This window comes from Martes martes (assembly GCF_963455335.1).
Source record: "Martes martes genome assembly, chromosome: 1".
Lineage (NCBI taxonomy): Eukaryota > Metazoa > Chordata > Mammalia > Carnivora > Mustelidae > Martes > Martes martes.
In genome coordinates, this window is record NC_137888.1 from 257,734 (window position 1) to 285,712 (window position 27,979).

The 27,979-nt window shown below is 52.1% G+C and overlaps 1 protein-coding gene across 1 annotated transcript in view; it reads right to left on the bottom strand.

Moving 5' to 3' along the window:
- PCNT (pericentrin) overlaps positions 1 to 27,979 on the bottom strand; it is a 99,478-nt gene that overhangs the window by 53,098 nt on the left and 18,401 nt on the right. Inside the window, exons 11-15 of the mRNA XM_080823610.1 lie at positions 26,601 to 27,147; positions 9,586 to 9,729; positions 6,455 to 6,606; positions 1,554 to 1,714; positions 1,098 to 1,336 (exon numbers count right to left, since the gene is read on the bottom strand). Coding sequence (XP_080679736.1) covers positions 1,098 to 1,336; positions 1,554 to 1,714; positions 6,455 to 6,606; positions 9,586 to 9,729; positions 26,601 to 27,147 — 1,243 coding nt within the window. The remainder of the gene's footprint in view (positions 1 to 1,097; positions 1,337 to 1,553; positions 1,715 to 6,454; positions 6,607 to 9,585; positions 9,730 to 26,600; positions 27,148 to 27,979) is intronic.

Genomic DNA, 27,979 nt, shown 5'->3' on the forward strand with positions numbered 1-27,979 from the left:
CTCAGTCACACCAGGGCCCTCTGGGCCTCCTCTGAATCCACCCAGGCCTGGCTCAGCCCCAGGCCCCAATCTCCCCTTCCTCCCCTGCCCAGCCTGAGGCTCCCAGGCCACCTTCAGGCTTGGGGGTGGGGGTGCCCAGACTAACCTCTGAATTCAGACGCCTACACTCATCTGTGCCGAGAGACACCTGAGCACTTAGCTGGGGCCTCCCTCCACCCCCTTCACACCAACCCTGACTCCAGCTTCCCTAGACCCTGCCTGAGGGCATCTACTGGCGTCCCCCTGAAAAGAGCCCCAAGGCTCCCTCTTCTCACACCTTCACCAAGTGGGGAGAACTTACTCAAGGCTTTCTGGGATGTAAACAGCAAGGTTTTGGCTAAAAATGCTTATTTTCTAATTGGGCTGAACAGAAGAAAAACTCAGTACTGCTTTCCATAATTCATATTTAATGTCTTTCCTGTCTAAAATGTTCTGAAAAGCGAGGCCCTATAGCTCAGGGGTTAGAGCACTGGTCTTGTAAAATGTTCTGAAAGGTTAATGAACATAATTTCCTTTGCTAGTGATAAGCTCTAAACACACATCCCACGTGACATTAAATACTGCTGAAGGTAGAACAGAGTAGAGGCGGGATATCGAACCACCTGCCCTTGGCCTGACACTCAGCTCTTTCTTTCCATCCGCAGCAAGTCTACTGCTTCCAGAATTTCAGTTCAGAAGAGACTTCTGCTTAGGAAAAACAGGAGGATATCGTTGGTAGCAACAGAAGATCAAAACAATATGAGAGGAAGGCAGGTGCACACCCAGAATTGAGCTTCTGCTCTCAAATGCCCAGAGGAGCGAACAGCGAGAGAAGCCAGACCCACCTGGAAAGCACCAAGGCCCCTTCTCACCCTGCAGGTGACCCTCGAGAATGACAAACACGCGTGTTCTGTGCCCAGCAGAGCACCTGGGAGCTGTGCTACCCTGGTCTGTCAAGCTCACGTTACCGAGCCGCTCAACGCGCCCACTGGGTCAGCCCGTCACCCTTCTCAGAGCAAGAGCGACTGCCGGGAGCCGACACGGGCCGCGGGCAGACGGCGTGCGCAGCCAGGTCTCACCTGCCGGGTGGAGTCCAGAGCCAGCTCCAGCAGGCCATCCACCGCCAGGCCAAGGCTCTGGTAGAGCTTCCTAATTGGCTGCTCACACTCCAGCGAACTTTCTGGGCTCATGAAAAAGCTTTCACAGAGGTGACTGCTAATTTCAGCCTCTGAAGACACCTCTGCATATTCAGGCAGAGTTCGGTCCAGCTCCAACAGGGCTGCCTCGGACGCAGGCCACGTCTCATCGAGCACTGGTGCTGCAAAGGGAGCAAACACAGAAACGTGCACACAACACCGCGTGGCAAGCAAGCTCGCACAACCAGTGCTGCTGCGGCACGAGCACACCCACGTCCCAAAGACAACGACCCGCCTCGAGCATCGGGAGCTCATCCAGCCCGGCCCCAGCAGGGAAGGGGGACAGCGCTCAGCACCCCGGCCCAGGGGCTGCAGGCACAGGGCTGTCCGGGCACTCACCTGCAAGCAGGGCCTGGCCACTGGGCCGTGTGTCAGGTAGGCCCTCGTCCTCCAGACAGAGCCCCACACGCTCACTGATCCGGCTCTTCAGGGTGACAGCAGCCCTCAGCGTCTCTCCAAACAAAGTGAGCAGCCTCCGCAGAGCGTCCCGGAGAGCTCTCCTGAACGAAGCACGGAGCGGACAGCAGACTGTCAGCCACGACCCTAAGCCGGTCTGACTCAGACAAGAGGGGGACAGCCCAGGGGGCAGCTCTGCCAACAAGACCAAACCCTTGGGCTGCTGCTCTTGACTTTAAAAAGACATCATCTCATCGCCAGTTTTACCAGGCTCCTGTCCCTACTCACGGCCTTTCTAACCCTCAGGAGGAGAGCAGAGCACCAACATGGCCCTCTGTCCAGAGCACAGTGACCCCGTCCGGAACACAGCTGGGAGCAAAGTGCTGGAGCCGAGGCAGGGTCCTCACCGCTGGGAGATGCCAGGGCCCGGTGGGCGGAGACAGGCTCCTCTGCCCCCAAACATTCACATACTTCCATCCCCACCACGGGCCTGGAACTAGGTCTGCTCCCCACACGGGGACATGCCACTGAACAAAACACAGGGAGAGCTGCCCCTTACACAGCTGAAGGGCAGGGGAGAGGCACGGGAAGAAGGGGCAGGAAGGAAGCAGCAGGACAGACGAGGCACGAACAGCCCGGGGCCCCGTGGCTCCCTGCGGTTGCCCAGGTCACCACAGCGGACCGCGGAGACCTTGCGGACAGAGGGTGGGCAGGCACAGGACGAGAAGGCACGGCGGGGGGTGGGGGGGCGCGGGGAGCAGGCGGAGGCAGCATGGGGTGACCGCCGACAGGGCGGGTCAGGGAGCTCAAGCAGAAACTCAAGTCAGCATCAAAGCTGCCCCCTCCTCCCCAGGCCCGGTCCAGGCCCGTATGGCTGCAGTGCCCGCGGCGACCCCCGAGCAGAACATGTGGGTGCTGGGGAGCGACACAGCGACGACATGGCACGAACACCGGGAACCCTGTGCTCCCGGCCAGGTCTCTGCCCGTCCTCCCCTCCCGCCTGGGGACGACGGACACGGCGGCATCGAGCCCCGGGACAGGAAGCGCACGAGGCCCCCGGCAGCGCGAGCACCGTGACAAGAACTCCAGGGGCCGAGCCGAGGCGAAGGAAGCTCGCCCCCAGCTCAGGGGAGGGCGGCCCGGGGGCCCCCACCTGCTCCCCCTGCACGGCCCAGGGCTTCGGAGGAGGGCGGTGGCGCCAGGCCGGGGAGAGGGCGGACAGGGCCGGGGAGAGGCCAGCCGTGGCGACGACCGGAGACACCCACATCGGGCACCCGCGCGGGTCACCAGCAGCCACAGCCCCGCACCGACCCCGAGGGCAGGCGCATCCCAAGTGGGACCGCAGACCAGAAGGCAGAGGCGCCGGTCACTACCACGCCCCTGTGAAAACTACCACAGGGACGTCACAGCCACTGCGGGGCCAGGAGCCCAGCGGACAGCGGACCCCGTAGAAAGCAGCACCCGGCACGTGAGTCTCCATCAAACCCAGCGAGGGTTCCTCCTCTCCCCGCCCCACCCCCACAAAACCCAGCCGAGCAGAGGCGGCCGCAGCGAGCCAATGAAACATCTGCAAAATTGCTACTGGGACTCCCGCCGGTTTTGAGCTCAGGAACGACGCGCATCTGTCAGCAAGTGGACTGACTCGGGTAGAAGTAACTTAGGACCCCCGATGGCGGTTACCAGGAACTTTCGATCCCCCTCAACCGGTTCTACGCGGAATTAAACTAGACAGCCACGGCTCTGTCACAAAAGAAGAGAAACCAGCCCCGACGGGCCGCCTACTTTAAATGTCTCGAGGCTCCTGGAGTCTCGAAATTCTGCCTCTTCACAAGACACTACTTCCGACCTGAGGCAAGCCAGGGCGCCTCTGCCTCCGGCTCAGGTCGCGACCTCAGGGTCCCGGCATCCAGCCCCGCATCGGGCTCCCCGCTCGCTCTCCTCCGCCGGCGGCTCCCCTGCCTGTGCGCTCTCTCTCATGAATACATTAAAGAATCTTTAAAAAATTCAGATAACAAACAAATGAACTGAGGCTTCTGAGGCCCCGACCTGCCCCCCATCCCCTCCGCAGACCCACGGAACCGCCCAGTCCTGGCAGTTCCTGCCCCAGGGCTATCTTCCGCTCGCCTCTCGGCCCAGCGGCCCTCTCCCTGCGAACCCGCGTCTGCAGGTCTTCCGAGGCGCCGCGCAACCCCCAAGCTTCCGCGTTAGAGAACGAGCTGCGACCCGCAGCTCGAGAGCGTCCAGAGGCGGCTGAGGGCCCACGGGCCGGCTGCGGAGCTGGGTCGCTCGGGCGGGCCGGCCAGCCGGCGTGCCGGTGGGTGAGCGCCGACTCGGGACGCAGCCAGCCCAGAGGAAGCAGCCCAAGGCGGTCCGGAGAAGCCAGCCCCGCACCTTCTGTCAGGGCGCTAGCACACGCTCGGGAATCACGGAGCCGACACAACAGCGTTTTCTAAGCCCGCTCACTGGAACGACACTCGGGCTCGTACGCCAAAGCCTAATACGCCTCTTCAGGACCACCACAGCCAATGGGACCCTTCTAGGGTCCAGCCGAATCCACCCGGGTAGCATTTAACTCTCTCTACTTTTTAACAGGCTGAACTAGGATCTTTCTCTTTTAGCTAAAAGGGACCAGGACAGGGGCGCCTGGGTGGTTCAGTGGGTTGCGCCTCTGCCTTCGGCTCAGGTCATGATCTCAGGGTCCTGGGATCGAGCCCCGCGTCGGGCTCTCTGCTCAGCGGGGAGCCTGCTTCCCCCCCTCTCTCTGCCTGCCTCTCTGCCTACTTGTGATCTCTCTGTTAAATAAATAAAATCTTTTTTAAAAAAAGGACCAGGACAGAATGAGAAAGTGCCCACTCCAGATTTAGTGATGACAGCAAACCAGCTGCTTACATCCTACATGAGTCACCGAAAAAACTGCTAAAATCCTCAATTTTCAAATCTGACAAGTAAAGGCCCCTAAACAAAACCAAAAAACTTACAGCTTCTGCTATTGCAAAGAGCCAGGATGCTGGGCCGGGCAGGGAGTGGGGCGATCTGTTACAAATGTAAGCACTCCAGTCCCCTCCAGCCCTCTAGCCAGCCTTTTCTGTTGTTATTGGTTTTTTTTTTAAATATTTATTTATTTATTTATTTAAGAGAGAGAGAGAGAGCATGAGTGAGGGGAGAGGCAGAAGGAGCAGGCTTCCCACTGAGCAGGGAGCCTAACCAGCCCCTCTAGCCAGTCTTTTCTGAGGTAGGACAGGACGACCAGGAAAGTCCTTCCTGGCACTGAGGGACAAGACCATTAAATATGAAACACGTGACTCTTGACCAGCAATGCTTTCAAGGAAAGATCTTGATCAAAAGGGAGAAGTGTAACAATTAATAAAAGAAAACCTCGACTAGAATGGGGTCAGGATGGGGCGCCTGGGTGGCTCCGTCGTTAAGCATCTGCCTCAGGCTCAGGTCATGATCTCAGGGCTCTGGGATCGAGCCCCGCATCAGGCTCTCTGCTCAGCGGAAAGCCTGCTTCTCCCTCTCCCACTCCCTCTGCTTGTGTTCCTTTCTCACTGTGTCTCCCTCTGTCAAATAAAAAAAGATCTTTAAGGAAAAAAAAAAAAAAGGAACCGGGTCGGGAAGCTGGGTGGAGGAGGTGGGGGGGTGGGAAACTCTCAAGCCCTCCCAGCCGCATATCCATCAGGAAGAGGGGCATGTTGACTATATACTACATTAAGATTCCAGCAGGAGGAAGAAGGGTTTCCTTCTGCCCAGCAACAACTCAGCCAACGAGAAACCACTACACTTTCAATACACAGTTTCCTCCAATGGACTTTCTGTTTACAACAGTCCTCGCCCTCCTTCCATCTATAAAAGAGCTTCCTCTGTTCCCCAGACTCGTTTATGGTGATGCACTAGCTAGCTTGTCCTGGACTGCAATTCTGTTATTCCAGAATAAACCCACCATTTAACGATTCCTTAAGAAATTAAAAATGGAGCTACCCTATGACCCTGCAATTGCACTACTGGGTATTTACCCCAAAGTCACAGATGGAGTGAAAAGAAGGGCCATCTGTACCCCAGTGTTCATAGCAGCCATGGCCACGGTCACCAAACTGTGGAAGGAGCCAAGATGCCCTTCAACGGACGAATGGATAAGGAAGATGTGGTCCATATACACTATGGAGTATGATGCCTCCATCAGAAAGGACGAATACCCAACTTTTGTAGCAACATGGACGGGACTGGAGGAGATGATGCTGAGTGAACTAAGTCAAGCAGAGAGAGTCAAGTATCATATGGTTTCACTTATTTGTGGAGCATAAGGAATAACACGGAGGACATGGGGAGATGGAGAGGAGAAGTGAGCTGGGGGAAACTGGAGTGGGGGACGAACCACGAGAGACTATGGACTCTGAGAAACAAACTGAGGGTTTTGGAGGGGAGGTGGTGAGGGGTTCAGCGAGCCTGGTGGTGGGTACTAAGGAGGGCACGGGTCGCATGGATGTAGGTGTGGTGCATAAACAGTGAATATTGGAACACTGGAAAAATAAAAAAATAGAAAAAAAAATTAAAGTTTTATTAGTTAAAAAAAAAAAAGAAAGAAAAAGAAAAAAAGAAAACAAACCTAAAAACCTGGCAATTTAATTTTAAGGTTAACTCCACATTACAGCATCAAATTTTGTAATCTGGCAAAATGTGAAAATTTGGCAAAATGAGTGGTGGGTATATGGGTATCGTACATTACTCAGTACTTTTCTTCATGTTTAAAGTGTTTTTAAATGAGAAGAATAATGTGGCACAGGGTTCCATCCCGCCAGGTATTACCATGCACTTGGGCAGCCGTGACAGAGGAGTGTGTGACTGACCTTTCACGGTCAGACAGATCAATGTCGGACTTCAGCATCGAGATGAGATTCGTGCCTTCCCGGTTTTCCCTTTCGCGCCTTTGCTGGAGCTTCTCCAGTTCAGAACGGCCCTCTTCTACTTCTTGACTTAGGGACAAAACTTGGTCTTTCAGCTGTTGAGGAAAAATTGTTACAGCTTTATTCAGAACAATTTAGTCAGGAATAAACTTCTGTAAGAAACATTCACCATCCTAGTTAATCGTGATTAAAGGTGAAAATTACTAATTTTCTAATTACTAATTTTACTAATTACAGGGTTCCCCCCCAACCCCGCCATTATTCACTGCCTACAAACACAGAACACATAAACATTCTAGCCTGCCCCAGGCACCGAGGGAAGGGGCAAACTCACCAGAGATTACTTTCACAAGTAAGAACTCAAAATCTCTTTTATATTCATTCCGAATAAATACCAGTTCCTAGGCAAGGGAAGATCATTCTTATTGATTTCTCCTTGAAAAAGGAGCCAACAAAGGCGCCTGGGGGGCCCAGTCAGCTGAGCATCCAACTCTGAGTTCTGGCTCAGGTCGTCATCTCGGGGTCCTGGGATAGAGCCCCAGTTAGGCTGAGCTCAGAAGAGAGTTTGCTTGCGACTCTCTCTCTCCCTCTGCCCCTCCTACTTGTGCACGCGCACACTCTAAAATAAATAAGTCTTTTAAAAAAAACAGCCAACAATCATGGGGTCTCAGTGAGCCGGCAGGGTGGGCGGCACCAGCTACCCTGGGCACGCCTGGCTACTGTGGGCTCCCCGGGTTGCCCGAGCACTGAGCACAGGTCACTGAGGTTTTGCTGTGCAGCTTAGTGAAATGACAAGTATGTCTTCCCAGCAATGCAGTGACCTGAGCCCAGAGCCAACCACAGTGATTTCTCAGGGCTGGCTGAGTTGATGGTCAAGAACCCGGGCATCGTCCCCACAGAGAACATGACAGAGCGTGACTACGCACACAGGCAGCACAGAGCCAGGCAGACCACAAGCCTGTCCTCCACTGCTACCAAGAATCAGGAACAATGGGTGTCCACAGCAGCCAATGCATGACGCGCCTAGTGTCTCTAGCTCTAGAATCGGACTCGTGGAGCCCGGAAGCAAGTGGACTCCAGGTGCAGCAGCCCCGCTGGTAGGTGCACACCCAGCCGGCACGGACAGCTCTCCAGCCAGGAGCAGGAAAAGAAGGTTTGCGTGGAGTAGGGAATGGGTAAGGGAATGGGTAAGAGAACCCAGGTGGGACCCATAAATGTTAGCAAGTCCAAAAAGGAAACAAAGACCAGATAAAAGAAGAGTGCAGTTTTGAAACCCTGTACCAGGAGCGAAAGGAAGCTGTAAAAACAATTTCAATGCTGTGCTTGTAGGGAAATTAGAAAAAAATACAGTTCCATAAACCACTGGTGACATCACTTGAAGACGGCAAACAATGACCAAAAACAAACAGAAGAGAGGATGCTGCCGGCACACGGCCCCGGTGCCCGGACGGCTCCAGGCCTGGCGTGGCCCCCGCCGGTGGGGTGTAAAGAGAAGGCAGACGCCTGCCGGACGTGCAGCACGGAGCTCTGTTCCCACGGGCAGCTGCAGGGCGAGGCAGCAGCACCTGTGAGGGCCAGCGGCACAGGCCTCCACGGAGGCTGAGTCCACTTTCGAGCCTATGGGACACAGACTTTTCCCTCTGCCGGTCCTGCTCCCTCCTTTTCACAAAAACTGTATGGTGACTGGGGAAAAAAACCCAATAGATACATCTCTAGTGACACTGATCAAAAAAGAGGAAAGTACAAATAAACATCCTAACAAAACCTTTTCTGGGGCGCCTGGGGGGCTCAGTCGGTTAAGCCACTGCCTCCAGTTCAGGTCATGATCCGGGGGTCCTGGGATCGAGTCCTGCATCGGGCTTCCCACTCAGCGGGGAGCCTGCTTCTCCCTCTCCCTCTGCCACTCCCCCTGCTTGTGCTCTCGGTCAAAAAAGTAAATAAAATCTTAAAAAAAAAAGTAATAAAAAAAAAGAAACAGTATTATTACACCCCTGAAAGGTCTACATTGTGAGACTATCTCAAAAAATAGTATAAATAGGGGCACCCGGCTGGCTCAGCTGCTAGAGTCTGTGACTCTTGATCTCAGGGTCATGAGTTCAAGCCCCACGCTGTGTGTGGAGCCTACTTAAAAAAAAGAGAAGAAAACAGTAAACCTGCACATCCTAAACTTACAAAGGAATAACGAAAAACCAAACCCAGGTCAAAAACCATCAAAGAACCTGAACAGACCTGTCTCCGAAGACAAACGAACGGCCAGTAAAGCTCCTGAAAAGATGCTCCACGTCACTCACCACCAGGGAAACGCGCATCAGAACCACGATGTGGTCCCACCTCACACCCGCTGTGACGTGATCATACAGAAGACGGTGAAGAAATGATGGCTGTGGAGAAACCGCCGCCCCGGGCGCAGCCGGCAGGGACGCGTGATGGGGCAGCCGCCAAGAAGGCTACGGCGGCTCCTCAAGACATAAACAAGAGTCGCCAGGACCCGGCAGTCCCGTTCCTAGATGCACACAGCCCGAACCGACAGCAGGGACTGGACAAGACTTGTACACGTGGTGACATTATTCACAGCAGCCAAGACGGAGAAACAACCATCTAGAGGTCTAGCAGCAGCCAAATCCATGAAGAGGGCAACACGACGCGCATCTCTACGTAACAGAATTATCACTCGGCCACCACACGCCGAGACGCTCTGACCCACACGGCAACACGGCGGGCCCCGCGGACGCTGCGCTGGGTGACGAAACCAGACGCAGGAGGACTAAGGCTGCTGACCCCACGACAGGAGGCCCCGGAAGCGGTCAGATGCAGCGGCACAAGGGGGAAGAGTGGGTGCCAGGAGCTGGAGGGAGGGAAAGGGGAGCTCATGGGCAGTGGGGGCAGTTTCCGCTTGTGGGGATGATGAGCAGTTCTGGAAACGGACAGCGGCGATAGCTGCACAACCCTGTGAACGGGGTTTAATGCCCCTGAACTGGAACACTTAAAAATGATTAAAATGGTAAATTTGATGTTATGCACATTTTACCCCACACACAAAAAGTAAAAACAAAGAAAAGACACTTGCCACATACCCGTAGAATTTGGTCCTTCTCCTGAAGCTGCAGAAACGAAGACTCTTCCTCTCTTCGGTGAAGGGACTGTGCCTGCTCACACTCCGGCCCAGCGGTCTCCTCCTTTTCATGCGAAGCAGCTTTCTTTTCACGTTCAAATTCACCCTGTATAAAAGTACGTTGTTAACAAAAACAACAAAAATGTCACTCTAAGCTCTAAAAATTATGCTTGTTCCCTTTCCTTGTTGTTTGCTAAAACACAGTTCATCAAACAAATATTTATTGAGTCCATCGGTGCTGAGAGCAGTGATCAAAAGGGACGAAGCCACTACCCCTGTGAACACGTACTCAATGTGCTTTCCACTGAGAACGTCAAGAGGACAGCTCGCTTCTTTTCCCAAATGATCACATTAAGAAATTACCCATCACCACGATACCACGACCATCAGAATCCAAGATATTTAGAAACAAAGTTCCTTTGGTTTCAAAACATAAACCCCATTTCTTCGTAAATAATAAACACTGTTTTTCATAAGGGTCACCTAACAAATTATATTAATGAAATAAGCTTTTTAAGGCCGTTGCTTTAAAATAAATATATATATATATGTATATATATATAAATCCCGATATATATATATACTATTCATTTATTTAAGAGAGAGAATGAGAGAGAGAGAGCACGAGAGGGGGGAGGTCAGAGGGAGAAGCTGACTCTCCGCCAAGCAGGGAGCCCGATGCGGAACTCCATCCCTGGACTCCAGGATCATGACCTGAGCTGAAGGCAGTGGCTCAACCAACTGAGCCCCCCAGGCATCCTTAATGAAATAAGCTTTAAACAAACAAACAAACAAACAAAACAACTACAGAGGCAGCACTTCCAAAAGGGCAGAATAAGGACATCCAAGAACGCATTCCTCTATAACAGCACTGAGAACACTGACAGAAACTGTCAAAACGCGACTCCTTCAGAGCTCTGGAAATTAAGAAAGACGTGTAACAGTCCAGAGTTTACCAAAAACAAAGTTTGAGTCTCCATCCAAACAGCAGCTATGAGGTGCTTAAACTGGCCCTAACCCCATCCCTCCCACCTCTGGTAGAGCTCTGCAAACAGCCTCCCGCAGTCATAAGGCTCGGGGGGGACCAGAGGGGTTCGGAGCTCCTCACGAGCACCAGCCCGCCAACGATCACCCACTGACCTATCCTGCAGCTCACTAAGAAGCTCAGTTCTCAAGGACGGGCTCCCAGAGCTCACTGTCAACAATCCTACGGCCAGGCCGCTTACCACAATCAACCAACAGCTACTGCTTAACATCCCAGTGGCCTGAAACCCATTAACTTGTCGCAGTTGGGGCCAATAAGAGGTAAACAAAAAAGCTTAAAAGGAAACACTAGAGGGGCACCTGGGTGGCTCAGTGGCTTAAAGCCTCTGCCTTCAGCTCCGGTCATGATCCCAGGGTCCTGGGATAGAGCCCGCATCGGGCTCTCTGCTCCGCGGGGAGCCTGCTTCCTCCTCTCTCTGCCTGCCTCTCTGCCTGCTTGTCATCTCTGTCTGTCCAATAAATAAATAAAATCTTTAAAAAAAAAAAAAAAGGAAACACTAGAGAATGAGGTGTCAACAGGGAGCTCTGAAAGGCTCCAGCATATTCCTGGGAATTGAGGAAGCAAGTACAGGGCTGTGTACCTATCAAGGAAAAGCTGAGAAGGCTCTAACACTCCTTGTGGACCTCACACTCACACAAAGTCAAAGCTAAGGAAGAGGAAGCTGCCCACCAGGGCACTGGAAGCAAGCCCCAGCCAGAGCCCCTCAGTAAAGAGATTAGAAAGTGGAACTGTAGAGCTATTCTGGAGCTGAGAGATACAATTACTGAAATGAAAAATTCACTAGAGAGGCTCAACAGTAAATTCGAATGGGCAGAAGAATCAGCAAATATGAAGATAGATCAAACATGACCATTTGATCTGAAGAATAAAAAGAAAAAAGAATAAAGAAAAGTAAATAGAAAAACGCCTTGGGTGTGCAACTCTTGATTTCAGCTCAGGCCATAATCTCAGAGATTCTCTCTTTCTATCCCTCTGACCCTCCCCCAGCTCGCGTGCTCGCTCGCTCTCTCTTTAAATAAATAAATAAGTAAAATCTCTAAAAAGAAAAAAGAAAGAAAAGTAAACAGAGCTCCCAAGGCCTGTGGGACATGCTCAAAGACCAACATACACATGATGGGAGTCGCAGAGGAGAGGAGAAAGGAACAGGCTAGAAAGTCTACTTTGTGATATAATGGCCAAAAAACACAACTTGGATGAAAAAATATTAATCTAAAAACACAAGAAGCCCAATTAACCCCAGGTAGGAAAGATTCAAAGAGATCCACACCAAGAGACATCCCAATTAAACTGTGAAAGACTAAGAAAAAGAATCTTGAAAACAGAAAGATGACGGAGGAGTAGGGCGCCCTATTTCAACTGGTCCCCTGAACTGAGCTGGGTATGTGCCAGACCACTCTGAACACCCACGAAATCAGCCTGAGATGCAAGAAGATACATCTGGATCCCTACAAATGGAGTATCTCGGGCAGCTGGTCTCGAGGTATGAAGCGGGGAGCTGAGACTCTACGGGTAGATATCGGAAGAGAAGCAGAAGGGGGAGGGAGTGGGATGCTACACCACTGGAGCAGTGCCTGGACCTGGAAGCAAGGGCAGGGAGTGCTGCCGTGGGGCCCACAACCCAGGACGCTAAGGTGTTTAACAGAACAGGCAGTAATGGAGAGAGTGCAGCCTGGAGAGCTCACTGGAGAACAGACGGCAATCTCGGTCTTCTGAGACAGGAGCCTGGACACAGTCACTTCTGCTCTCTCAGAAGAGATGGGAAAGCCGCCTGGGGAGAGCCACCAGAGAACAAAAGCCCCCCAAAACTGGTTTTCACTGAGCCTACCCCCACCTCCGGGGCATGGCAACTCTGCCCAAACAGGGTTGCCTGAGTAATAGCACAGCAGGTCCCTCCCCCAGAAGACAGGCTGGAAGACCAAGAGGCCGACGGCCCTAAGGTCCCTATAAAACAGGTGCATCTTGCTTGGGTCATGGTCAATACTTTGGACCCCGTGCATTCCCTCAACCACCACTCAACAGAATGACTACGAGGAGGAACCTCCAACACAGGAATAATTCAGAGACTGTGGCTTCTGCCACAGAACTAATGGATATGGACATAACCAAACGTCAGAAACTGACATCAGAGTAACATTATGAAGGCGATCTCTAGGCTTGAGAAAAATATGGACAATACAGAATCTCTAGGGGCAGAAATGAGATCTAATCAGGCCGAACTTAAAAATGCTATAAATGAAATGCAGCCTAAACTGAATACTCTGACTGCCAGGGTAAAATAGGCAGAAGAATGAATTAGTGACCTAGAGGATAAGATGACAGAAAAGAAGGAAGCCAAGGAGGCCTGGAAAAACAGCTTAAAGCCCGAGAGATCAGACTGAGAGAGATTAATGACCATGAAACGTTCCAATGTCAGAACTGTTAGGATCCCTGAGGGGGTGGAGAGAGGTCCAGAAAATAAATTTGAGCATATCGTAGCTGAGAACTTCCCTAATCTGGGGAAGGAAACAAGCAATTGTATCCAAGAGGCAGAGAGGACCGGTCCCAAGATCAATGAGAACAGACCAACACCACAACATATAATAGTACAATTTGCAAATCTTAGATCCAAGGAAAAAATCTTAAAAGCAGTGACGGGAAAGAGATTTCTTACGTACAGAGTGAGGAACATCAGAAGAACATCAGACCTGTCGACAGAGACCTAGCAAGCCAGAAAGGGCTGGCAAGACATATCCACGGCACTAAATGAGAAGAACATACAGCCAAGAAGTCTTTATTCAGCAAGGCTGTCATTCAGAATGGATGGACAGACAAGGAACTTCCAAGACCGGCAGAAACTGAAAGAGTATGTGACCACCAAGCTGGCCCTGCAAGAAATATTAAGGGGGGGGGGGGTTCTATAAAAGGAGAAAGGCCCCAAGAGTGATATAGAACAGAAATTTACAGAGACAACCTATAGAAACAAGGACTTCACAGGCAACATAATGACAATAAAATCATGTCTTTCAATAATCACTCTCAACGTGAACAGCCTAACTGCTCCCATGAAACAGCACAGGGTTGCAGACTGGATAAAAAGACATGACCTATCCATACGCTGTCTACAAGAGACTCATTCTGAACCTAAAGATACATCCAGACTGAAAGTGAAGGGATGAAAACCATCTTTCATGCCAACAGGCCTCAAAAGAAAACTGGGGTAGCAATTCTTGTATCAGACAAATTAGATTTCAAACTAAAGACTGTAGTAAGAGATGCAGAGGGACACTACACCATACTTAAAGGGCCTATCCAACAAGAGGATCTAACAACTGTAAATATCTGTGCCCCTGCAGTTGGGAGCAGCCAACTACATAAGCCAACTGTTAACCGAAACAGACATATTGATGATAATATGCTAACAGAAGGGGACCGCAACACTGCACGCACAGCAACACACAGGTCATCTAAGCAGAAGATCTACAAACAAGAGCTTAGAATGACACACGGGACCAGAGGGACCTCACAGATACACACAGAACATTCCATCATAAAACAACAGAATACTCATTCTTCTCGAGCGGCAGATGGAACTTTCTCTAGACCACATCCTGGGCCACGAATCAGGGCTCAACCGATACCAAAAGACTGAGACTACTCCCGGCATGTTCTCAGACCACAATGCTTTAAAACTGGAACTCACTCACAAGAAAAAATTTGGATGGAACACAAACACTTGGAAGCAAAAGACCACCCTGCTCAAGAACGTTCGGATCAACCAGGAAATCAAAGAACTTAAACAATTCCTGGGAACCAATGAGAATGAAAACACACTGGTCCAAAACCTATGGGATACGGCAAAAGCACTCTTAAGGGGGAAATACATAGCCATCCAAGCCTCACTCACATAAGTAGAAAAATCCCTAATGCAGAAGCTAAACTTACACCTAAAGGAACTGGAGAAAAAACAACAAAGAAAACTTAAACCAAGCAGAAGAGGAGAAATTATAAAGATTAGAGCAGAGATCAATGAAATAGACACCAGAAAAACAGTAGAGCAGATCAATGAAACTAGAAGCTGGTACTTTGAAAGATTAATAAGATCAATAAACCTCTAGCCAGACTTACCCAAAAGAACAGAGAGAGGACCCAAATTAATAAAATCATGAATGAAAGGAGAGAGATCATGACTAACACCAAGGAAATAGAAAAAATTACTAGAAATTATCAGCAGCAGCAATATGCCAATATGTTAAGCAACCTAGAAGAAATGGATGTCTTCCTGGAAACTTATAAATTGCCAAAACTGAAGCAGGAAGAAATACACAATCTGAATAGACCAATAACCAGTAACAAAATTGAAGTAGTAAATCAAAAAACTCCCAAAAAACAAGAATCCAGGGCCAGATGGATTCCCAGGGGACTTCTACCAAATATTTAAAGAAGAAATAATACCTATTCTTCTAAAGCTGTTTCAAAAAAGAGAAACAGAAGGAAAACTCCCCAATTCGTTCTATGAGGCCAGCATTATCTTGATCCCAAAACCAGACAAAGACCCTATCCAAAAGGAGAATTACAGACCAATATCCCTGATGAACATGGTTGCCAAAATACTCAACAAGATCCTAGCCAACAGAATTCAACAGTATATTAAAAGGATTATCCAACACGACCAGGTGGGATTTATTCCTGGGATGCAAGGGCGGTTCAACTTTTGCAAATCAATCAACATGATAGAGCACATTAATAAAAGACAAGAACCATATGATACTTTCAATTGATGCAGAAAAAGCATTTGATAAAATACAGCATCTTTTCCTGATTAAGACTCTTCAGAGCATAGGGATAAAGGGAACAGTTCTTAAAAAACCATCTCTGAAAGCCCACAGTGAGTATCATTCTCAACGGGGAAAAGCTGACAGCCTTCCCTTAAGATCGGGAACACGACAAGGATGCCCCCCCCCTTCTTGCCACTGTTGTTCAACACTGTACTAGAAGTCCTAACATCCGCAATCAGACAACAAAAAGGAGAAAGAGGTATTCAAATTGGCAATGAAGAAGTCAAACTCTCTCTCCTCGCAGATGACATGATAACTTTATATGGAAAACCCAAAAGACTATACCCAAACTACTAGAACTCATACAGCAATTCAGTAATGTGGCAGGATACAAAGTCAATGTACAGAAATCAGTGGCTTTCTTATACACTAACAGTGAAAATACAGAAAGGGAAATTAGAGAACCAATTCTATTTACTGTAACACCAAAAAACGATAAGATACCTAGGAATAAACATAACCGAAGATGTAAAGGATCTGTCCTCGAGGAACTACAGAACACTCATGAGAGAAACCGAAGAAGACACAAAAAGATGGAAGACCAGTCCATGCTCACATACCAGAGGAATAAACATTGTTAAAATATCTGTACTGCCTAGAGCAATCTATACTTTTAATGCCATTCCGATCAAAATTCCACTGGCATTTTTCAAAGAGCTGGAACAAATAATCCTAAAATTTGTATGGAACCAGAAAAGACCCTGAATTGCTAAGGAAATGTTGAAAAAGGAAAACAAAACTGGCGGCATCACGTTGCCTGATTTCAAGCTTTACTACAAAGCTGTGGTCACCAAGACAAGCACAGTACTGGCAAAAAAAAAAAACCCCAGACACATAGATCAATGGAACAGAATAGAGAGCACCGATATGGACATTCAACTCTGTGGTCAAATAATCTTGGACAAAGCAAGAAAAAAATATCCAGTGGAAAAAGACAGTCTCTTCAATAAATGGTGCTGGGAAAATTGGACAGCTATATACAGAAGAATAAACTCGACCATTTGCTTACACCATATGCAAAGATAAGCTCAAAATGGATAAAAGACCTCAATGTGAGACAGGAATCCATCAGAATCCTCGAGGAGAACATAGGCAGTAACCTCTTCACATCGGCCACAGCAACTTCTTTCAAGACATGTCTCCAAAGGGAAAGGAAACAAAAGCGAAAATGAACTTCTGGGACTTCATCAAGATCGAAAGCTTCTACACAGCAAAGGAAACAGTCCACAAAACAAAGAGGCAACCCACGGAATGGGAGAAGATATTCATAAATGACAGTACAGACAAAGGGCTAATACCCAAAATCTATAAAGAACTCCTCAAACTCAACACACACAAAACAGATAATCATGTCAAAAAATGGGCAGGAGACATGAACAGACACTTCTCCAATGAAGACATACAAATGGCTATCAGACACATGAGAAAATGTTCATCATCACTAGCCATCAGGGAGATTCAAATCAAAACCACACTGAGACACCACCTTACACCAGTTAGAATGGCCAAAATTAACAAGACAAGAAACGATAAATGTTGGAGGGGATGTGGAGAAAGGGGAACCCTCTCACACTGTTGGTGGGAATGCAAATTGGTGCAGCCACTTTGGAGAACAGTGTGGAGATTCCTTAAGACATTAAAAATGGAGCTTCCCTATGACCCTGCAATTGCACTACTGGGTATTTACCCCAAAGTCACAGATGGAGTGAAAAGAAGGGCCATCTCTACCCCAGTGTTCATGGCAGCAATGGCCACGGTCGCCAAACTGTGGAAAGAACCAAGATGCCCTTCAACGGACGAATGGATAAGGAAGATGTGGTCCATATACACTATGGAGTATGATGCCTCCATCAGAAAGGACGAATACCCAACTTTTGTAGCAATATGGACAGGACTGGAAGAGATTATGCTGAGTGAACTAAGTCAAGCAGAGAGAGTCAAGTATCATATGGTTTCACTTATTTGTGGAGCATAAGGAATAACACGGAGGATATTAGGGGGGAAATCAGAGGGGGAGACGCACAATGACAGATTATGGACTCTGGGAATCAAACTGAGGGTTTTGGGATGGGTGAGCCCGGAGATGGGTATTAAGGAGGGCAGTATTTGCTGCAGGGGGCACTGGCGGTTAACACACAAGCAATGAATCACGGAACACTACATCAAAACCTAATGACGTTCTGTATGGTGATTAACACAATAAAAAAAAAAGTCTTGAAAGCAGCAAGAAAAGTGACTCAACACAAGCCATCCTCAACAGCAGGTCAACAGCAGGTCAACAGCTAGCCAGCTTCTCAGCCCACAGAGGTCCAAAGGCAGCCGGGTGCTATCATCAGCACTGAAAGAAAGAGACTTAACCAAGAATTAGATATCCAGGAAACTATCTTTCCAAAATGAGGGAGAAATTAAAACATTCCCAGGTAAATGAACAGTGAGAGAATTCACTGCTAATAGGCCTGCCCTGAAGAGATACTGAAGGGCGTCCTCAGGCCAAAGTGAAAGGGCACTGGGCATGATCCTGAAACCACACAAAGAAATGAAGAGCGCGGTAAAGGTGACTGAACGAGTAAACGGAAAGACAAAATAAACCTAATTGTGGCCATTTTTTTCTTCTGTCTGATTTAGAAGAAACTGAATAAATCAACGAGCATAAGTTGTAGATAATGTAGTTTGTTTGACGGTATTACGGACGGAGAAGGGAATGAAGCCACAAAGGAGAAGAGATCCATAAACTATTAAAATTAAGATGGTACTAATCTGATCTACACGTTATGAAGGGTTCGCTGTAACCCCCAGGGCAGGCCCTAAGAAAATAACTAAAAAATACATAGAAAAATAAACATCAAGGAAATTGAAATGAAAAGAAGGCAGTAATGGAAAATTAGAAAAACAAGAGATAAAAGACACCTGAAAAGCAAACAGCAAGCACTGGAACACGCTACAGAATCTGTGACCTAGGAAACGCCGGGCCAAGTCAAAGACACCAGACTCAAAAGGCACTTACTGTATGACTCCGCGTCTACAAGGCAGAAGAGGCAAACCCACACAACAGAAAGACTGGTGCTGCCGGGGCTGGGGGACAGAGGAGGGGGCTGGGGGACGGGGAGTTCTCTGCGCAGAGGCGAATGTTCTGGAAGTAGTGACAACAGTGACAGCTGCGCCACTTGGTGAATACACTGAAATCCACTGAAATGCCTACTTAACGAGAGTGATTTTTACAGTATGGAAATTATATCTCAATAACGTTCTTATTAAAAATCTAAAATGGGCGCCTGGGTGGCTCAGCGGGTTAAGCCTCTGCCTTCGGCTCGGATCATGGTCTCAGGGTCCTGGGATCAAGCCCCGCATCGGGCTCTCTGCTCAGCGGGGAGCCTGCTTCCTCCTCTCTCTCTGCCTGCCTCTCTGCCTACTTGTGATCTCTGTCTGTCAAATGAATAATAAATAAAACCTTCTAAAATTTTTTTAAAAAATAAAAATAAAACAAAAAACTAAAACAAAGCTACGTGAAAACTCCTCAGAGTAGGTGTTCGAGTGTTCACGCATCCTGCATTTTGCTCCGCGACAACAGACTATGGAAGCAAGAGGAGTGGTGATGTGGCTTCTAGGTCACCAAAGCAAGAAGACCCAAACTTTCTCAGATTTAAAATATTCGGTGGTAATTTCCTAGTGGAAAAGGTATGATAACCATCCTATTAAAATAGAAAAATATGAATGAAAAAGTTGCCTAAAAAGTCTAACACAGTGCAAATATTTCTTTTCACTTTGCAGATCACCATTGACTTAAGAGTAAAATTTCTCATTGATTTTGCAGCCGGGAAAGGGGAGCAGTAGCACAGATCCCTCTTCACCCCCGCGCCGCTCGCTGTGTGACCTGCTGCTCCGCTAAGGCTTCCAACCGGCTCTTCTGCGGCTCCGTCTCCTGCCACGTCTCCTTCCCTTGCAGCTCAGCCGGAAGAGCTGGACGCTGGCCCCAACCCCTGCAGAAGCCAGGGTGCCCCTCGTGAACGGGGAGGAAGAGTCAGCACTGAGCTCTTCTGCATATGCGCAGCCCTGTCCATACTGGATCCCCTTTATTCCACGTATTTTCACTGTGACGACACAGGAGTCAGGCTACAGCTCCCAGAAAACTCCGGACCACTGCGTAGGCTCTGGATTCTCACCTTGATCACAATCATCAGAAAACGGGACGTGCGTGGCAGAACACTAAAATTATACTTTTTTTTTTAAGATTTTATTTATTTATTTGACAGACAGAGAGTAGGCAGTAGGCGGAGGGGGAAGCAGCCTCCCCGCCGAGCAGAGAGTCCGATGCGGGGCTCGATCCCAGGACCCCGAGATCATGACCTGAGCCGAAGGCAGAGGCTTCAACCCACGGAGCCACCCAGGCGCCCCTAAAATTACACTTCCAAGTTACAGAGATAACATAAATTATTCCTATAAACTTTGTCTCCTGTAATAAATTTAACTCCAAAACCTTTAAAAAGAAGCATCAAACCTCACTGACACGAAAAATCTGAGAAACGAGGCAGGGATCATAGGGAAACAGAAGGAAAAATGAAAGAAGATGAAACCAGAGAGGGAGAGAAACCCTAAGAGACTCTTAATCTCTGGAAACGGACTGCGAGGGGAGGGGACGTGGGTGGGAGGACGGGGTGGCTGGGTGAGGGACACTGGGGAGGGCATGTGCTACGGTGAGCGCTGTGAACTGTGTAAGACTGATGGATCACAGACCTGCGCCCCCGAAACAATAACACATTCTGTGTTAATAAAAAAAAAAAGAAGCATCAAGTGCAAATTCCAAGTTATCACACACTTCAAAGTTTCTTTAGTACTTTAACGGCATGTTTACGCCACAACTCCCCTTCTAGGGGACGATGGGGCTGAGCCCCCCCACTCACAGCTAGGAAGGAAGCGGCAGCCCTGAGAGCAGTCAGGGTTGACTAGGCCCGCTAATTCCGCGAGTGACAACCACAAAATGCTGGTTAATACAGGGAAAAACCTGAACGCCAACAGGCACCACAGACCGGCAGGGCCGAGGCCAAGGGACAGGAACCATACCGCCTTTCCCCCAGAATGGCACACCTCAGGAAGCACTGCCACCACTGTGAAGGACACTGGGAAAAAGAAAACCATCGACATCCAGGAAGAGGAAACCACCGCCCCGCCTCACCCCCAGCACATGAGAAACGGACTGATGTGGGAAACAAAGGCAGAAAAAAAATTATTAAATTTCCTTACTACATACAGCCCACTGACAAGTCCTTGAAACAGGCAGCGCGACCTTCCTCTAGGGACTCAACTGCCTCCACGTTATCACTTTCCTGAGGGCAAAGGCGGTGCCAGCCTGACCCCCGCTCCCCGGCCAGGACCCTGGGAGTCTGCTTCAACATACAGAAATTCCTTTGGAAACTTCCTTTACCTCTAAACCCCCCAAGACAGGTGTTGGTCAACATCCCCCAAGCATACGACCCACTGTTATGCATCTGAAGGGTCTCGTGACAATAGCCCCCCAAGATCCTGGGAACCTTGCTTCCGAATTCCTTAGAGACTCCCGCGATCTCTAGCCCCTCCCAACTTGGAAGTACGGAATGGGCCACTCCTCATGACCTCAGTGCAGCATTTCCTGCTCAGAGGTCCTGTCCCTGTGTTTGAATAAACCCACCTTTTTGCACCAAAGACGTCTTAAGAATTCTTTCCTGGCGGTCATCACGATTAACAACGCGACAGGAAAGGGAAATCACACTTCTTCGGGCCCTGGGACCCTGGGACAGGCCCAGGGGTGCTTCCCTCCCCAGGCCTCCAGGGAGTGGTCACGACGGCAGACCCTGCCCATTAAATGTTCTTCTGTAGACGCAGGAGGATTAAATACATGGTTCTTGGGAAACTCTGAGCCACAGATCACTTTCTTCCAGCAACAACCCTTCATAGAAACCCACTTCTGTTCGAGGTCAGGGTAGGAGTCCAAAAGCGCCGCACGCCCCCACACGCCTTTGAGGAACCCCTGCCCTCCAGTCCCGGGGCACCTGGACCTGCTACCACAGCAGCAGTGATCAGCAGGCTCCAGGCCCCTCTCTCTAGCCACCTGGTCCTTCTGGACCTCAGCGTCCCTGCCACAGGGAGTGCAGCCCCTCACCTGCCTGAGGGACCCACGGCCACACGGCGCAGAGCCGCACTTGCTAAAAGACGGTGGACGCGAAGCCTATCACTCGTCACCCGTCGCTCTGTCTCGGGATCTTATGACACACACGCAGCACGACAAGACAGCAAAACGTAACGAAGCCAGCCACAATCCCACGTGCACTGTGCGTAGGAGGAATGGCTCTACAAGGGGGCAGCAGAGACACTTCATGCCTGGGCCCAGTGCACGCCCAGCGTGGAACTTGTGGAAAAAGTGCACCACCACAACCGAGGCAAAGGCCAAACGGCAGCATCGTATGGCGGGATGGTCTCTGGGAAGCACTCGGGAGTCCGGTGAGGCAGGACAGGTGCAGGACAGCATCTGGACGTTGGACCTTCAAGGCCCAGTGCTGCCGGATGGTTGTGGACGTCCGGCGGGACGCGTTCTCAGGCCACCCCCTCGAACTGACTGGAGAGGCTCCAAGTCAAGTCCCCTTCGACTCATGCGACACCATCCATAAGGCCTCCTCACAGATAATCGTTTCTATTTCCAGCCTCGAGTGAAACTCCATTTGATTTTCCATGTTCTAAACAGTAAGGTCAATGTAACAAAAAGATGCTTTTTGAAGTTTATTCTCCATTTTTTCGAAAGACACGGGAGAAAAACATCATATATATCTTAACCATTAAGAAAACATGACAGATGTGCCCAGAAAAAAAGAGCAGTATTACACAAAAAATACCAACACAGTCAGGAGCCTGGGTGGCTCAGGTTATGAACTCAGGGTCCTGGGATCAAGCCCCGCATCGGGCTCCCTGCTCAGCGGGACACCTGCTTCTCCCTCCGCCCCGCCCCTCACCACCCCCAGCACCCCCATGCACACTCCCGCTCTTTCTCTAATAAATAAAATCTTTTAAAAAAGTAATATAAATTCAGCTGATAATGAATTAAAAACATTCAAACTATATCTAAAATGACCTTACTGTTTTCAAAAATTGTATGTATAGAATTTTTTTTTAATTGAAAAAAAGACGAAATTGCCTTGAGCAATTGGCGCTGGGCAAACTGTGGTCTGCTCCTGCGTTCCAGAACTCTGCTGAGCGGTACCGCCACAAGGGACAGTGTTTGACGGGATGCACATCTCTACGAAAAGGAAATCAAGCTCACGGTTTCAGAGAACTTGCCTCAGAAGTCACTCCAGAAGGAAGTAACCTGGAAAGTAATCCAATTAGCTCACAAGCGCAAGTGAAATTGCTCTTCTGGGAAGCGACCCTGCTTTACAAACAGGTGCAAAGTATTTGTGGCCCAGAGAAAACCCGTCAGAGGAGGAACAGTGCGTCCGTGCTATTTTGGGGACAACGTTCCTGGCAGCCCAGAAAATGCCCAGTTAAGCTTTCTGTAGGCTCTGCCTGCGGGCCAGAGCCGGAGGGAGGGCCACAGCGGGAACACCCAGGAGTCCGCACCCAGGCCCGATGGGACGGCCTGCGCAGCGGTACGGACAGGTCAGCCAGCATCACAGCAGGCAGGAAAAGCAGACTCTGAGCACCTGTGCCCCGTGGGGACCCTGAACCGAACCACCACAGGAAGAGACGGGAACTTGGGCTGGATACAGGATGATACCAAGGAATCCCTGATCATTTTTAAGTTAGAACGGATCGCAGTCACGTTCTCTTGTGGGGAGAGAAACACACTACTTGGTAGAGACACAATGAAGCATTTATAGATGAAAACACACGCTACCTGGGATTTGCTGTAAATACGTGGGGGGTGGGGGAGCCCCGAGGCACGAAGACTGGCACGTACCCTCCTGCGTAGCCAGAGAGAGTCTCACGCAACTATCCTATTTCTGCCCGTGTCGAAATGTTCTCCAGTAAAAGCTAAAATGGGGTCAGAAACAGCTCCCGCCTTCCCCCAAGTCCGGCTGCGTCTGAGAAACCAGCCAGACAACAAAGGTCCGTTAAAAAGTATCTCACGTTCACCTCCTTGGTGGCGGGGTAAAGGGATCGTCCGCTTGAGCAAGGGCTCACTTGTACGACTGGAAAAACACTCGCGAAATGCTGTGGGACACCCAGACGGCAGTCAACACAGAAACACAAGAAGGCTCGGCCCGAGCACAGACCTGACACGCGGCTCCAGCAAGCACACGGCTGTGTCCCCACACACAACAACGTGGCGGGAGGAGAGAATCAGCAACCACAGTCCGCAGAGGCAGGGCCGTAGCCCGTGAGACCCAGGAGAAAGTCGACAACCGGACCTCACCTTTCCACGGTGAGAAGACGGCCGCCGTCCACACGCGGGGACCACCACTCACCCGCAGGCACACGCGCCGACCGCATCCCGGCCTGCCGAGCTCAGCAGCGCGCCAGACCCAGGCCAGGGTGCGCCCGTCTCCCAGAGGCCTGTCCCACGCAGCCCGCTCACGAGACTCACGGAGTCCGCCGGCACCCCGCTGCTACCAAGGACCGTAAGCGACGACGGAGCTGACGGGACAACTGCTTGTCCGCCTCAGGTCCGCCGCTGAACCTCCCTGCAGTGACGCACCTTCCAGGAGGCCACCTGACCCCGCTGGGATGGCCACTGTGCGTGAAGGGCCTGGGGGACACCGTGGGGGCGAAGGGGGCACCCCGGGGACACCAAGATGGCTAAGGGGACACTGGAGGACACTATGGGGACACTAAAAGGATTAAGGGAACACTGGGGGGACATTGAGAGGGTTAAGGGGACACGGGAGGACACTACAGAGGACACTACTGAGAGGATTAAGGGGACACTTGGGGACAATGAGAGGGTGAAGGGGACATGGGAGGACACTATGGGGACACTGAGGGAGTTAAGGGGACACTGCAGAGAAAGATGGTTGAGGGACACTGGAGGATTAAGGGGACACTGGGGAGACACTGAGAAGGTTGGGGGGACACTGAGAGGGTTAAGGGGACATGGCAGATGACATGGAAAGGGCTTCAACTTCTTAGTGAAAGGTGAGCGGGAGCACAGTGTGAAGAGAAGACCATTCACGTGACCTCGTCACTGACCAGCTACATCCCTGGCTCCCAGCAGGAGTCCCGCTGTGTGTCTCTAAGCCACCCTGAGGACACAGGCTGGCGTGCGAGCCGCCTCTGTCTCCTCCTCCCTCCGAGATGAGAAACCCACCCAGAGCCGCCAGGCTCAAGGCAACTTAAGAGTCCAAGAACCAAACCTCAAGAAAAACGCCAATTCCCAGACTTTTCAGCCAAACCAATGAGGATAAACCCCATTTTTATGCCTCCCTTTGTTTCTGTAACCTCCTGTAATTCTCCTGCTGGCAAGCGTCGCGGAGGAAACGGCTGAACTATTCATTTCACCGACCGACCGATGGCCACACACAACTGCGCACACGAACCATCAACCCAGACAACCCAGACGCAGACAGCGCCAGGCCTTATTTCATGGTTAGAAAAAAGGGACTGACGCATCCTTTATAAAAAGCCCCACAGAAACACGGACAAAAATCTGTAACCCCAACAGAACGGGACACGACCGCTTCACAGAAACGCCCGGAGTGTGTGAAGCACGACGAACGTGCGTCCTCAGCCCCCGGGTCCGGGAGAGGCAGGAGACACGAGCGTTTCCCATCCGAAGACCCGGGGAGCGCAGCCAGCACCCCCACTCGCCATCCCGTCTGGATGCGCAGGGAGCGCAGGGAGCGCAGGGACACAAGCACCCCTTCGCCGGGTCCCAGCCCACCCGTCCCCCCAACGGCAGCCTCGCGTGTTCCAGAGAATTCCACCGCTTTGCAGACTTCTGCCAACGACCACGGGGCACGCGGACGCTCCGGCCTCGTGGAAGAACCTGCGCAGGGAACCAGGGCGCCCCCGCCGTAGCGCACGTGTTCCGTGTGGACACGAGGCAACAGCACAGCCGCGGCAGCCGCCCCGCACGGTCCTCCCCTTCCTGCGGGGACGGCTCTTCCGCCGCAGCCCCCCGCCGCGTCCCGCGAGCCCAGCGCCGGCCGTCCCCCCGGCCGTCCCCCAGCCTCTCCACGACCCCGGAAGCACCATGGTCAGTCTTACCCCAGCACGCCCTGTGGGGCACCGGGAACCTCCTGCGGGGGTCCTGGGCCTGCCTCTGCGCCCTCCCATCCCAGCTTCCTGAGGGCCGCAGCCAACGCTCACCTCCCGTGGCCCCATCACCGCCAGCCCTTCTTCCGTCCCGCCGTCGGACGGAGGCTGCGGAACAGAGCTGTGCCTTTGCCGCTGCCTGCGAGGTCAGGCCCAGCCCTCCAAGGACACCACCCTCCAGGTTCACCCCCTGTGAATCCTGCCAACCCTTCTCCCCACCCTGACCTCCGAGGTCATACCAACACGGGTCGGCGGGGCCACAGGGGTGGCCCCTGAAGGCGTCTGCAAAGACGAGCAGGGTCAGCCCGGGTCACCGAGCCCCTCCCGCAGGCTCTCTGGAGGCCGCTCCAGCCCCAAGACACCACGGAGAGCACACGCAGCGCGAGAACGGGGACGACGGGCACGACTACCCCTCACGCTCTGCTCCCGTTGGGCCCTGTGCAGGGCCCGGCCTAGAAGTCCTGGAGGGAAGAGGAGGGTCCGTGCTCGGCAGAAGGGGACCCGCTGGTTGGGGAGGCGATCTGACGGGAACGCTGAGTGCACGAGAAGAAGCTCACAGGACAGAGCGGCCAGCACCCGACAGGAAACAAGGGACAGGACGACGGGAGACATGGTCTGCGTGCACCGGGGGCAAGAGCTTGTGCAGAGCTGTGCCCTGGCCCAGAGGGAGCCGCCTGGGGTGCACGGTGCGGGGACCAACGTGCAGAAGACAGACTACGGAGGGAGCCGCCTTGCACAGAAGACTGCTGCTGGGCCGGACCGGGCGCGCTGGGACACGTTCTCCCCCAGCACGCGGCCCCACCCGCATCTCCATGCACCCGTCCGCCCGCCGCACGGCCACCTGCGAGGAAGCCCCCCAGGCACGGGGGCGGCAGGAGAGACCCGCCCCGAGCCCGGCCTCACCTGCTGTGCTGCCGGCAGTTCGGGGTAGAGCAACGCGACCCCGGTGGCCCCCGGATCCGCGCCCGTCTGCGCCGTCGGGCCGCCGTCCGCGGGCGGGAGCTCCTGGCCCCGCTGCCCAGTCTGCACCGCGGGCCGAGAGGCGTCCTTGTGCTGCCGCTGCTTCTCCAGCTCTGCGCTCAGCTGCTCCAGAGCCCGCCGGTGCTGCTCCCGCAGGGCCTGCACCTCCGACCGGTGGCGCGACTCCAGAGAGTCCAGGTGGGACGAGTGTCTGGCCTCCAGAGCCTGGAGCGCGGCCGCGTGCCCCGCCTGCAGCTCGGCCTCGCGGGCCTGCGCCAGGGCCCGCTGCTCCCCCTCCACGGAGGCCCTCAGCTCCTCCTGCTCCGCGCGGCGTGCGGCCTCCAGCTCGGCCGTCAGGGACAGCACGTGCCGCTGGTGTCTCTCCTGGAGCAGCCGGAGCTCGCGGCCGTGCTTCTCCTGGGCCTCCCGAAGGAGCGCATCTTGCTCGGCCGCGAACTTCTCCGTGATCTCTTTCCGTTCCTTCAGGAACCTGTGAGGACCCGCAGAGTGAACACGGGCCGCGGAACAACAGTCGTACGAGCACCCCCGCCCCTTCCCACATGAAACACAACGTCGCTGCCGTGTTGGACTGTCCCCGCTCCTTCTCCCCCTGCCGTCCACGGCCCGAGAGGACAACCATCGGAAGGAAGCGGGAGGGAAGGGGCCACACAAAGCCAGAGGAGCTCAAAGGACAAGGCCACTCACAAACTCAAGTGGGGATGCGGGACCCAGCAAGACACCGCACCCGCGCCAAAGCAGACGCACCGGCCCACGCGCGGTGAGAAGGACCGTGATGGGGAAGGGGCGGCGGGGTCCCCGGCAGGAGCCCACAGGGCCATAAAGAACACTCAAAAGACCTCAGGAGAACTGGTGAATTAAGGGACACGAATGAGAAAGAGCCCCAGGTGGTGCTGGCTGGCAGAGACACAGGCCAGCAGACTCCCCCCACGTCGAAGCACCCAGGATCCCACGAGGGACGGGAAGAAGCCTCAGCGTCAACTGGGCACACGCTACACGGGCATGACTTGCCCTGGTCCGCTCCCGCGAGGGGCGGGAAAACCAGGGTTCCTGCTCTGCCTGGGCCGGCCCGCCGCCAGGACTCTGGAAGCGTTCCCACAGCACCGCGTACCCGCTCCACACGGGGCGAGCAGGAAGCGTTGGTGAGGCTGAGCACAAGGCCTGCGTCCACCCAGCTGGCACCTGCCGGGGCGAGATCTGAACTCGAGTCCTCAGACCCCAGACCCAAAGCTCCTGCACCTCAGTCACCATGGCGGGAGCTGCAGACCCGGGAGAAGAAGCAGCCCAACGGCAAGTCCGATGGC